Below are 14,038 nucleotides of genomic sequence, written 5' to 3' on the forward strand. Positions count from 1 at the left end.
TTGGACAGGTACAATATTTGACCATGAGCTATCCTTATTTTATTTTTCTAGAAAATATAATCATCATCTGGTGTAGCTTCTGTACTTTTGGCAGTCTCTCAGTACCACTGAGTTGTCAAGTAAATATTAGCTTCATGAATCCTAACATAGGTTGGGCTGCAGTTGGACTTACTTCATGCATTTAGCATCTCGATGTGAGTGATTCTTCCTCAGTGCTAACAGACTTCAGATTAAGTAATATTATTGTTTTGTTATAGCTACGTTTTGAGCAGCTGACATTGTATAGAAGTCCATATGGCAGCATCAAATTATGCATACTACAGAAATTCACTGGAAGGCAAAGCAAGACCTTTATTTACCTAAAGCAGTATTTTTATAATGTGCTAGAATATTCATAAAAAAAACAGAGTTTATGGAATTGTGATTATTGGCTTGGAACTGAACAGATTATTTTTATTTGTTGTTCATGTTTAGATTGAATAACATAAAAAAAACCTGTAGCTGTTTAAAACATGTGACCTTGACCAACAGCATGGAAGGAACTGAGTCAAAGCATGTGAAACTAACTGTTTTATGAAATTTTAAATCAGGGTCGAAGGAGATCGGCGGCAATAACGAAACCAAACGCTGTTTCTGCTAGAATTAAATGTGCTCGATTTATTTCCCCACAGATTACAGCAAAATAACATGCATCAAACACTGTTACTGCTAGAACAAATATGCTCGATTTATTCCCCACAGAATACAGTACAAAACACTCTGACTAAACACGTGATGCTCGGTTACCAGCGCTTACCTCGTGAAATGTGGCCGGAGAGCCTTCGGCCTAGAGACAAAGCAGCATCAACGTAGCTGGGCATTCGAACGCGATCCACAGCAGACTCTGACCAAAACCGCGGGCTTTTTCATATTTTATCTCTTAAACAAAGGGATGCCTGCATGCAAAGGGGAATGGCCATTTCCATCCTTGCAGGCGAGCCATCCAATCAGAGGTAGCCGCTCTCTGACCATGAGCCAATCATGGGCTGAGAGCGTGAACCAGCAGACCAATCAGAGCCCAACCCAAGTCAACCAGAGCCAAGCACGCCCTGTTCACGTGATCCGTATGAGTTTACAGCATGATCAATTTGCACAATAATCTGAGCAGAATAAGTTTTATCAAACAAAGAATAAAAAGATAATAAAAAGAATAATGATTATCAAAGAACATAAAAGATAATAAAAAGATAATAAAAAGATAAAAATACAAAATACCAGATCACTAACTATAATTATTTTCAAGATTCAGTACATTTGATTTGTCATGTACTTAGTATCTTTTATTTGGTCAGTAGTTTAAATTTAAACAGAATTTTTTTTTTACCCTGATCTGGTGTCACAGCTTGTTATGCATGTAAAATCTGGTTCTACTTCACTAATTGATTTAAGGATTACCAAAGGCCACCCAGGAATGAATCGCATGCAAGGCCATACATCTTTTTGAGTTTTAAGTCCTTTGCAACATTTTTTGTGCATCTTTTATTCAATTAATACGTTTTATATTTTACTGTCTAATCAGAATGTGGAGAAGTGCCACAAAACTGTCTCCATATATATTTCATTGATTTCCCTCTGTGTGTTATAAAGCTCTGTTTACATTTATTTCCATATGGTGTGTATAAAGTATCCAGAACGTGTGTGTGTTTCTTTGTGTGTGTGTGTGTGTGCGTGTGTGGGTGTGTGTGTGTGTGTGTAAAGCAAACCCGTCATCAGTGTGATTGCACAGCTGTAGCAGACAGACAACGAGCTCCATTCATACGAAAATCCAGGCTCCAGTTTCAAATGACCAGAAGATGGACTGTGTATGTTCAGGTTTCAGCGTGTTTGTGTGTCTGAAAGAGAAAGTAATGAGGGCGGTGATAAGTGGTGAAAAAAGGATTAAAATTGTTTCAGGAAAAAAAGTAAATAGGTTAAGCAAAAGAGTGAGAAAGTTTTAAAAACTTGAGAGTGTTAAATCTCTTTTTTGTGCGATTAGTTCTATTGATTGATTGACTTTTTACTTGTGTAGACCTTTTCTTCCTCATTTCCTCCTCCTTTTTTTCTGGTTTCTAAGTGGAAACTCACCCACACAGGATCAGCCCTGACCTTACACTTTTGACCCAAATTACAGAGAAGTCTGTTTTTCCATCCATCTCTATGGATCATCTCTGCCTCACACACTTTTTCCTTCTCTTTGTCTTCGTCCTCTGTTCTCCTTGCACAAGTTTTCAACTTAACTGTTTTAACCTGAATACGTCAATATTTTCCTTTTTCCCCCCCGACATTATCAAACTCTTTCATGTTTTTAGGGTGGGAAGCTTGTTTTAATATTGCGTTTTGGGCAATAACCTAGTGTGGCCTTTACTATAAAAGGCAGTAAATTGAGTGAAACAATTTCCCGCACCACCACGGTTCGTCACTCTAACAGACAGGCATACACAGGAAAGCATCCAAACAAACAGAGACGTGTTCACATAAACACAGTTAGACAGCAGCTGTAAACAGTTGACACTTCACCGAGACACTTGGTCTGACTCAGGGCTCTGAGTGTCACTGAAGCTGGATTTAAATCCACAGGAGAAAGCGATTGCCACTGCATTCTGCGTTCAGGAAACCTCGGAACCAGGGCAGTTTTTCTCAGGCCATTTTTAAACACCTACTGCATCAACCTACTACTTTGAACTTTGGGGTGGAAAGTGTGGTAATCATTTTTGAATTAACTGAATTTTCCCAGAGTTATACTTTATGGTTTTACAGTTAGAATATCCTAGAATATTTTCATTGGGAAAGAAACAAGGCACTGCTTCCGTTGGGCGTGCAAGAGATTTTTGGGGCTTGTGACACGGGATTAATCTAATAAATATCGGTTATTGTTAAACATTTTTCAGAGCTGTGAGGGTTTAAGGTTGCAGACAGAGTGAAGACAGTTGTGACAGCTCAGAACCAAAGCTTCACAGTAGAGCAGCTGACTACCAAGGTGTTCATCAGAGTTGGTGCTACTGCTGGAATAAGCAGTGGCATTGCCAGGAAGTTAAAAGTAGCTGTTAAAATGAATATGAGGCTTAGCAATGGCACAAATGATAGCTTTATAGGATTCTAAACCTACAATGGACTTTTTTCCTGGACTAATTACAACAGAGGCTCCATTCTCATTTCTACTCAGTGACTAAGAATCGTTGTGCCATTAATACATCCTTGATGGTTCACTAAGTTGGAAAAATACTACTGGTCACGTTGGAATGCACAGACATAACACCAACATACATATTATTAAGTCTGTAGGAGAAACTGAACTGAACAAGGAACCTTGAACCCTTAAATTTTGCGTGAGGCGACTCATTAAATATGTAAACATGAAACCATGCTGCTCCTGAAAGCCACCAATGTCTTTGCCAAAATTTTGTAAGTATAAACTTGTGTGTCCATTGCAAATTATTATTGCAGAAATAATGCTGAATCAATAAGAAACAACAGTTTTAGAAGGAAATCCATTTACTTTACAGTCTGTATGAAGCCAAAGTCCAGAAAAATCCACCTACCCCTGGAGGAAAATGTCACACTGGCCAGTTCATCTGCATCATCCTGATCAGTAGAGGTGGTCAAAGGCGTCCCAGGGCTATTACACTGTGCGGTGTTGTGCATCTAATGGTGGTGCACCACCAACCCAGTCAAGTGCAAACTCAAAACCCAGCAATTAACTTTATTAAAGGTTCATGGTTTGCATAAAGTTGCGGTTTAAAAGGGAAGTGAAAGATGAGCTCTAATTCCATTGCAACTAAAGATATATTGCGATAACCAAAACATGAGTTTTACACATGTGGGGAATGTGAAATGTCAAAGAGAGCATAGAGGGAGCTGATGTTCATAAAGAAAAGAATGAATACAATAAAATAAATATTTATAAAACTTATAAAAGTATTGCTGGGGCATTGATGAAATTATATTGCTGCAATTATTTATCAAAACAGACAGATGGGCGTACAGAAAACTAATTGATCTTTAAGGTTAATGATTTCCAGAAAAGACAGAAGGTTAGAGGGGAAAACAGACATCCTCAATGGGACAATACAGCTTTGAAAGAGGCGAAGGTGAGACGTCAAGTGAGGCCGTGTTGAGGTCACAGGCTGCTTTCTTTGCTCACTGTTTCAACTAATGAGTCAGTGAAAGGTCGTAGGGTCGCTGAACCCTTAAACATCCCCCAGCAGCACATCCACAGACCGATCCTCAAACCCCCCCTTTGAGAAGATGTGATTGCTGGCATAAGTCATGGTGTCTGTCCTGTGTGTCTCTTAGGCATCTTTTAAATGCTGTCCTGTGTCTTTTTCTCCCGTCACATCAATGAACTGCAGCCATCCAGGCTGTCTCACAATGTGATGACACGGACATGCAAATAAAAACCCATCTACACACACCGAGGGTTGATATTTATGTTGAGGATGTCAAGCATCTTCCATCTACTGAAAAGGTTGAGTCAAACTTTAGACACTTACATTTGAATATCTGTTTGTTAAAACAGTCCTTTTGGATATATTTAATTTTAGTAATCTGTATGTAGCAAGTTCAAATTAACGGGATACGATACAGAGTAGAGAACAGCTGGATTTATACAGAAATTATATTTCTGCAGTTATTTTATTTATTTATTTTTTTTGGAGGATCAGATGAAAGGGTGAATGATTAGAAATGGACACTTTCTCATTTTTTATAAGTAAACATAAAATATAAACTGTTTCATTTTTTCACTCTCCAATTGAGGTCACTTGTGGTCTTCCAGAGAAAATCCCATAAAATAGAAATTCATGGTTTTTAATCAGACAAATTAAGGGAAATCTGAAAATATGTTCATGCATCACTGTCAATCACAGACCTGTTTATTACTGTATTTTGAACCTTGAGAGTTTGATCTCATTCCAGACTATTGTGCAAAAATACAAAAGTCTAAATCTGAAGTTAAACCAAGGTGGTTTCATTACTCCAGCCAACAAGTGCTGTGGACTGGACACTAATAAAAAAAAAAGAAAACATCTGATTAGTTTCAAATGCAAATTTCCCAGAAACCTCAACATCTTATTCCAACTTCCACCCTTCCTCTCTTAGTGTCCATTCTTGTTGATATTGTATGTTTACTAATGACCTGCATAATTTGCTGCCAGTGCTTTGAGTGTCACTGCATCAGTGGACACTTTGTATTTCCGGCTCATTATTGCTGCTAAGGCATACAGCGCAGCGATTTTTTTTTTCCACAGACAAATCAAATCAGCATATGATGCTATACCCCTAGAGAAAAATGCCATTAATGATCATAATGGTTATGCTCATTATTATGTCCACATTCTCGTTATTTAAGGGCCAGCTCCCTCAGAACTCACTGCTCTTAGGTTGCACAGTTAATGTATCTTGTAGTCTCTTAGCGTACCATAAGTCATTCATGAGCTGTCCCTTGAGAACATACTAACTGTAACGTGACTCTGAGATGGACAGATGTGCTTCGGGGTCAATGACACGCTATCCGATAGGACACAGAAGGATCAGAAAGAGGCCAAGATGCTGAAAGCAACGTATGTGCAGGGGAATAGATGACAAAGATGACAAGAAGTGGTTTTGAAGGTATCGGGTGTTGCAAAAGATTATGGTAATGATGTTTACCATAAGTTGCCTTTCAGTTTAGTTCATTCTTGTACTTTATCAACTAAATACTTCATTTGAAAGCCTAAAGATCTGAGGTAAACTTGTCAACTTTAATTCATTTGGATTCGGATTTGGGCACGAATAGCTGTAGACACTCTTATAAAAACATTCTGCAGGCATGTGTGTGTTCAGCCAGGACACAAAGAGCGTCACAACAGTGTGCTGGAGTTTGATCTAAGAACTTGGCCGTGTTGTCACAGGCACAGAGGTTGAGGAGCTATGTGAGGAATGTGAATCAATAAGCTGAAGGACACAATGTCCAACCTTCGCCTGGTACAGCTTCCTGTAAAAACCTGAAATCTGTGGTCATGTATGTAGTTCATGATGCTTAGGAGAAGTATTATTAAACCCGATGGCACAAAAAAGAAAAATCACTATTTAAGCTCCTAGCAAAATTAATTCCAGAACAATCTTTGTGTGTTTCAGTCTGACTGTGTGAACTACGTGAAGATTGTGCACCACTACAACCGAACCCACCTGTACGCCTGTGGAACCGGGGCTTTCCACCCAACCTGTGCCTTTGTGGAGGTGGGACACAGGATGGAGGTGAGGAATAAACAAAATGCGAACCAACACAAATACACTTCGTTACAGTTTGAATCCGGCACTTCACAGGTGAGCTTGCTTGCTGTAGTGTAACAATCATTTTCTTTGTGCTCTGGTTCCCTGGCAGGACCATGTGTTTAGGATCGACCCCTCTAAGGTTGAGGACGGGAAAGGGAAGAGTCCATACGATCCTCGGCATAACGCTGCAACTGTGCTAATCGGTAACTGAACCCATATGACGTTATCTCATCTGATTATTCGCTTGATTGTTTTAGTATGGGTTAGGTCTACCTACGGTTTTCATATTTTGGGCTGTGATTGAAAAGCCTTACAAATACACTCATAAACATTGAGCTTATTCAATTTGTGTCAATTTCAGCCTCAAACTCTATTTTATTGAAATAAAATGTTTTGTGCTAGACCAACACAAAATCATGTAGACCCTATTACCTTTTAGCTTAATTCATTGCAACCTGCAGAAGCCAAACAGGTAAGTTTGGCTTCTGCCAAACTTACCTGTTTGGCAGACAGGTAAGTTTCCCAAACCACTAAGATAGATGTTATCTATCTTAGTGGTTTGATAGATAACATTAGCTAAGAAACAGCTGGACGAATACTAGGGATTATACCAGGCAGGTCAGGGAGAATATTTAAAAGTTAGAGCAAGGTTAGATTACAGACTGATATCCAAGCTTTGTGGGTCTCACACAGCACTGTTCAGTCAGTAATCTGAACATGGAAAGACTGCCTATCACAATGTGGCTACCTAAAGCTGACAGGCCACGTGAGGAGAGCATAAATCAAGCAATCTGCTGACAGCACAGTCATTAGTTCTCCATTGCCCAAGTCTGGTCTGCATGCAAGAGCAGCACGAGGAAAACCACTGTGGAAAAAAACACTTTAAGTCCCGTTGACAGTCGTAGAGGACAAAGCAGACATGTGGTAGAAGGTGCTTTGGTCAGATGAGAGAAAATGTTTGCTTTTCAGCCTACATGAACGTATGTGAGGTGGGAGGCTAACACTGCACATCAGCCTGACAACTCCATCCTCCTTGGTTAAACAATGTGGTGTCATTATGCTGGGTGTAGGCGTTTCTTCATCATGGAAAGCTGGAAAGAGTTGATGGAAAGATGGATGGAGCCAAATACTCGTCAAGTCGGAAGAAAACCTGTTATTGTCATAATGATCAAAGTTTAGTGGGCAGGTTTATTGAGGGCTACAGTCACTCTTCTTTCACTTTGACTGAACCCTTTATTTTTTTTTTAAGAAAAACATCTGGTTTCATTTTGTACAAAACAACATACTCCCTAAAGACATCATATAGTAATTGCAGCAAACGGTGGTTCTAGAAAGTGTTGACTCAGAGACAGACTGTGTCATGCTCTCCAGTTTTATTTACTTGTTTTTTTATTGAAAACCATGTGTGTCCTACTACAAATTACTTCGTGTTGCTCTGTCACGTGTTGAAAACATGTTGAAGTTCATGGCTGCAATGTGACCAACTGTAAGAAAAAAAATCATGCATGTTCTGAATCTGGCATAGACTAAGCAGTATTTGTGTTTCCCAGGTGATGAGCTTTATGCAGGTGTAGCCACAGACTTAATGGGACGAGACTTCACCATCTTCAGAAGTCTGGGCAAACGTCCCTCGATTCGCACCGAACAGCACGACTCACGTTGGCTCAATGGTGCGTGTGCTTTTGTTTATCTTGTAAATAAGCATCAAGCGCCCTCATGGGACAACGTGGTGTGACGACTGAGGCTGTGTTAATTGCCTTTAATTCCGCCAACCAGAACCAAAGTTTGTCGGCTCCTTTTGGGTCCCTGAGAGTGAAAATCCAGACGACGACAAGATATTTTTCTTCTTCCGGGAGACGGCGGTTGAAGCTCAAGGTTTGGGAAAGTCCACTTACTCGCGCATTGGACAGTTATGCAGGGTGAGAGGTCACTTAATCAACATCCAACAATGTGGAAAATTGGGATTAAAAACTGTGTTTATGCAAAATCAGATTATAATTGAGTTTTGTTTTGTCAGAATGACATGGGTGGACAGAGAAGCCTGGTGAACAAATGGACAACATTCCTCAAGACCCGTCTGATCTGCTCAGTACCAGGAGCTGATGGCAGTGACACATACTTTGACGAGCTGCGTAAGTGTACAGGGCACACACTGGAGCAGAAGTACTCCAATGAAACTACAAATTTAAGGACATTTCTAGGTTTAGTATCATATAACATACAAAAAAATATGTGAAGTTCGGGTTCTCCAGGAAACTTAAATGAAATTTGTAGTCTGTTAATTTAATCATGAAGAAGGTTGACCTGGTTTCTGTGCCTCAACTTTTGTTGTAGTGATTTTCAGTCATATGAGATCTTTGGAATGATATGTATACTTCCTGTTTCCATTTCTGACAATATCTGCTGTACAATTCAAGGAAAAGATTATTTATATGGCTTCAAGAAAAGCTAAACGGGGGGGGAAAAAAGTTGGAAGATTTTCTGACCCTTTCCTCTGGATCTCTACCCAGAAACACATTCTGGTGGTGTAAACGGAGAAGATGTTAGGAAAACGTGATAAATTCACCAGGATTTAAAAGCATTTACAGCGTTTAACCTTAAGGGATCCATATTAAAGTAGAGATTAAAGTAAAACGGCAGAATTTAAAGTGCTTTACAGATTTACAGCAGGATTGATGATTCTTGTATGTCTTACGATATTTATGTCCCTCCATTTCCAATCATTGAAAGAAATCAAAACGATAACAACTGTCTGAACCAGCATCTCTACTTTTAATGTGAAGAATTATAATAAAAAAAACATTATGAATTAAGTTTTATTACATTTTAACCAAATAATATGTAATACATCAATAAATATGCTTTAAATTCATCAATTGTTATACGATAATTCTCCAAACTTCCTTCTCCAAAAGACTTTTTGTCATGTAATGTTTTTCTCAGATCTGTTGTCATGTGGTTTTTCCAGCTGCGGCAGGAGTTTTTAAGATGTGACTGATAAAGTGTCTGAAACTCTCTGCGGGCCACAATATGACCTCCCTTTGTGCTCATCTCATGACGGAAGGAAAGGTTAATTAAGTGGAAGACTTTGTCCAAACCCTAACCCCGCCTCGGGCTGCACCTGCCATTCACATTTCTCCATGTGAACGATGAGTCTCTTATCTAGATGATGAGCTTGGGACTGCACCTGAGGCCAAAAGCAGAGAGAATCTGTGTGTGAAACTGTGTTGGTAAACTATAGGAGTTATCTGTTTAAAAAAAACATTACTTCATTAGTTTGTAAACTTTTTTTATTTCTATAAAATCGTAACATTTTAAGACTTCTTTGTTCAAGAAGCAAGACTGAGTTTCCTGACATCCGCATTAAGCTGCGGTGGATTCTGTTTCATGTCATGACCCCCACTAATCAGCGAAATGTCCCTTTAAAGTGGTTAGACATGTCCATAGGGCTTTGTTTATCTTTTCCCCAACCTTTGACCTCTGGGCTACCGCCACCTGACCCGGCTGTCTGTGTGTGTCTGTCCTCAGGGGACGTGTTCTTGCTGCAGACGAGGGACAAAAAGAACCCTCTGGTCTATACTGTCTTCTCTACTTCCAGGTCAGAGTCGAGTCACATGTGCATGTTTGTTTATGCGCAGGAGTGAGTGTGTGAGGGTGTGCATTAGGGAAAGTGAACGGCGAGGAAGCAAAGTGCATACATGTCATGCATGTGTTTGTTGTATCTAACCCTGCTCCTCTTGTTCCCCCAGCAGCAGTGTGTTTAAAGGCTCAGCTGTGTGTCTTTACTCCATGAATGACATCCGGAGGGCCTTCCTGGGGCCCTTTGCACACAAAGAAGGGCCTAACTACCAATGGGTCCCTTTCCAGGGAAAAGTGCCCTATCCCCGCCCAGGAATGGTATGTTAATAACTGACAAAACAGCAGACAGACTGTAATAACGTCCAATCGTAGCAGGTTATTAAAATAATTAAAGCCAATTTTCTTAAGAAGGTTATTCCTTAAAATTTAGCACACCTCCATCCTTATGTTGCATCTTTTTAAATTACATTTTAAATTTATTTCTTCATGTTTTTTTACTTTTAATCAAATCAGGGTTGACTCTGGCCAAAAAAAAAAAAAAAAAACATGTAATGCCAGTGACAGAAATAATGTTAATAAAACAGTTTAATGGCAGTACTTTCAGAGAACCCAGTATGGTGCTAAAAACCAGTTTTCCGTGCAAAACATTTCCACAGTTGTCCCAATCAATGAGGGTTTGACACTCCACCAACCACAGAAGCCTTCAGTCAGCAGGATTTGTTCATGCTGAACTTCATTTTATAAGGCCACAACAGCTCCAGACATACTGCATAGTTAGCAGGCAAGTTATACTTTAATAATGCAACAGAAATAATGTAAAACTGCATTTTTACTGATTTGGATTTCAGATACAGATCCCACAGGCTTGCAAGGCTTACGGTCAGGCTGGACCAAAGTAAATGAGTCAGATTTCTTCATATAAGAAGAAATAAGCTAGCTTTAAGCTAAGATGTCTCAAGGTGCTAAAGTGCTCCTAAGTATTCAGAAAATCCAGAGCTGGAATTTTAATTAAAGAGAGAAACTGGACTCTGACCTGGAGTAAATCTCCTCCAAGTCCCTGACAGCCCTCACACCATAATGACCTCAATGCGGCCGCACAACTGGGGCTTGGTGCATTCTTAACCAGCTGAAACACTGATGAGTCAGATGTTTTATTCCACTTGTATAAAACCAAAGGCAAAAATATTTTTTTGAATGGAACGGATGAGTTCAGTCATAGCAGTTTCATTTTCATGTTTTAGCAAGTTCTGGAAACTACAAAATGTGTTTCTCCTTTCCTTCCGTTAGTGTCCCAGTAAGACATTTGGGAGTTTTGAATCCACAAAAGGTTTCCCAGATGATGTGATCCAGTTTGCCCGTCACCACCCCCTGATGTACAACCCGGTGTACCCCATGAATCGACGGCCTGTGTTTGTTAGGACCAACGTGGAGTACAGCTTCACACAGATCGCCGTGGACAGAGTCAATGCTGCTGATGGGCAGTATGATGTCATGTTCATCGGAACAGGTTCGTGAGCGGTTTCTCCTTCACTTTGCGTTTTCTCTTTAGTGAAATGAAAATGATGGGGAGATAATGAGCATGTGGCATTCCAGACAAAGGGACAGTCCTAAAGGTGATCAGTGTCCCCAAGGAGAGCTGGAACAACATGGAAGAACTTTTACTGGAAGAGCTGGAGGTCTTCAAAGTAAGAATTAAATTAACTTCAATGTGTTGTACAAGACAGTAGAAATAAATACCACATTTTATGATTTTGCCTAACCTGTCTAATTTTTTATTAGATGAAATATCAGAAACAGTTCAGCAGCAATTTATAGGAAAACAATGCAGCCACTGTTTTTAAGTGACCAGAAAGGCACATTTCCCAACTTACTTTCAATTGTCTTCAGACAGACATTAAATATGATGAAAAACAAAGTCAAGACAATCAAAAAGGCTGCTTAAAGTAAAAAAATAACTGAAAATTTGATTTAAAATACAACAAATCAATTTATGATCTTGTTTATACAGTGTGGAGGAGGAAATCAGGAGAATGGTCATTTAAGAGATAGTAGCTTGGAGATCTAACAGACGGGCACCCTACCCAGCAATTTAAAAGAATATTTTATATTAGCAATAGTGTTGAAATAGTAAAAAAAATCATTGACAAAACAGTAACAATACTTGGATCATTCAGTTAGATATTATTCTTATCCCTTTCAACCAACAACTGTTTTCCAAGACTGCTTTACATTTACAAGCTGGGCAGTGAATGTGTAAAAATGTGAAAAAAACTTTGCTTTTAATGGTTCTAACGCTGATTGATATCTGTGCTTTAAAGTAGAGAGAAGCTTAAAGCAAAACGTAAGAATGTTCACGTTTTTTTACAGTCGTCTTATATGATAATAACATTTCTTGTTTCTACAGAGCAGTTTTTGAAATACTGCTTTCTAAAAATGTTTGTGTGTCTTTAACTGCTACAAACGAAGGGCTTATTTCTATTTTAAGGGTACTAATATTTCTTTTAATCCATTCTTTTCTTCAGGATGCCTCATCTGTTATTAACATGCAGATCTCTTCCAAACGGGTAAGTTTACTTTGACTCTCTCCTGTTCAGAAACATGCTAACAACATGACCACCCTCGAGGCCATGTGTTGAAAAAACAAACAGTAAAAGAAGGTGATTAGTGACAACACTAAATCGGAATGGTTACAGAAAGTTCACTTCAAATCACCTGAAGGCGTCATAAATTACCACAGTCGTCACGGTTACAGAGATATAAACGATTTGATTTATGACAGATAACTCCAGCTGTTTTCTATTCTGATAAATGGACATTCTTTAGGCCTTTTTGTCAAACGTTTCCATCTCGCCCCTGCCTGTTTTCACAGCAACAGCTGTACGTCGGCTCGGACACGGGAATCGCCCAAGTCCCTCTTCACCGGTGCAGTGTTTATGGGAAGGCATGCGCCGAGTGCTGCCTGGCCCGAGATCCATACTGCGCTTGGGACGGAACGTCCTGTACTCGTTACCTACCGAATACAAAGAGGTCTGTGACAAAATGTCTACGGCATACGTACCATATGGAGAGGTAGCTGTAAAGAAATGGAAGTCTTGACAGAAAGTGGAAATGACTATAACCAGTTTTTGTTTTTATATATTCCATTTAGACGTTTCCGTCGACAGGATGTAAGGAACGGGGACCCCAACACCCTTTGCTCAGGAGGTAAATTTACAACACTCGTACTGTAAAATGCAGCCCAGTTAAATTTTATTAGTAGAAGTGTAATGATACAGTCAGCTTATGAGGATGTAGAATAATGGGTTCAAGAGAACAAGAAGAGACCAGATTTTTTACAATATTTCCAGGAAAACTATTAATCGCCTTTTTTCTTTTTGTTTCCATGAATAGAGTTATGGTTTCATTAACCACCAAAAGTATTTTCAAGGCTCTGCAGAATATCTCCTTCCCCATTTAAGTCCATATATTGTGCTTTGCTTGTCTAATCCTGATGACTAAAGTGCATTAAGCTGCCTCTTTTTTCTGTTTTAGGAGTAAAGCTTTTAGAAATCTCTATTCTTTGTTTTATAAAGAATCTTTTTCAGTCCTGAGTTGCCAAGTTCAGGTGTGATAAGTCAAGATATTTTGAATCACAGTTTATCAAATACAATACAGGGTTTATTGAAAACAAAAATAGACCTTCAATTCTGACAGGAGGCTCTGAATCACAAACCAGTCTTTGCACAACTGGTAATAGTTAGTCAGTTGTGCTATTTGTGTGATTAAAGTTAATTTGTACATTTGGTCACTTTGTCACAGTGTTTTTTTCTCTGTCACACTAACAAAAATCTGCTTCATAGGTACTTTAAAATTGGTGTGAGCTTCTTCAATGCTTTAGGAAGTGAACGCTGATGGGCAATCTGGTGACCAATCTTGCACCAGTTTACGTTAAACTAGATCTGTGTTGGGTTTGGTCAGGTCAAAGTTGCGTAATTCACATTCATAGTTCATCATGTAAACCAGTGGTTCGCAAACTTTTTCTTCTGCACCCCCCCCCCCCCCCAGTGGTTTCCAAACATTTTCTGCGCCCCCCTATGGATTACAAATGGCTGTCTGGTTGAAACGATGCGTGTGACGGGGGGGAGGGCATCTACTTTTTTGGGGGCAAAATGAGTGTACATAGCTGAAAATAGACACCAACATCGGTAGC

General features: G+C 39.3%; 1 protein-coding gene across 2 annotated transcripts in view; it reads left to right on the top strand.

Moving 5' to 3' along the window:
• The window catches only part of sema3b (sema domain, immunoglobulin domain (Ig), short basic domain, secreted, (semaphorin) 3B), a 34,746-nt gene that overhangs the window by 13,868 nt on the left and 6,840 nt on the right, over window positions 1–14,038 (top strand). For both annotated transcript variants that reach the window (XM_088011300.1, XM_088011301.1), the window contains 12 exons: window positions 6,133–6,252; window positions 6,380–6,473; window positions 7,821–7,940; window positions 8,047–8,189; window positions 8,288–8,402; window positions 9,799–9,868; window positions 10,023–10,167; window positions 11,137–11,356; window positions 11,443–11,534; window positions 12,372–12,413; window positions 12,719–12,876; window positions 12,998–13,053. In XM_088011300.1, the coding sequence (XP_087867426.1) occupies window positions 6,133–6,252; window positions 6,380–6,473; window positions 7,821–7,940; window positions 8,047–8,189; window positions 8,288–8,402; window positions 9,799–9,868; window positions 10,023–10,167; window positions 11,137–11,356; window positions 11,443–11,534; window positions 12,372–12,413; window positions 12,719–12,876; window positions 12,998–13,053 (1,375 nt within the window). The remainder of the gene's footprint in view (window positions 1–6,132; window positions 6,253–6,379; window positions 6,474–7,820; window positions 7,941–8,046; window positions 8,190–8,287; window positions 8,403–9,798; window positions 9,869–10,022; window positions 10,168–11,136; window positions 11,357–11,442; window positions 11,535–12,371; window positions 12,414–12,718; window positions 12,877–12,997; window positions 13,054–14,038) is intronic.

Source organism: Poecilia mexicana, unplaced genomic scaffold (genome assembly GCF_051168715.1).
Source record: "Poecilia mexicana isolate PSO_F unplaced genomic scaffold, ASM5116871v1 scaffold_12, whole genome shotgun sequence".
Taxonomy (NCBI): domain Eukaryota; kingdom Metazoa; phylum Chordata; class Actinopteri; order Cyprinodontiformes; family Poeciliidae; genus Poecilia; species Poecilia mexicana.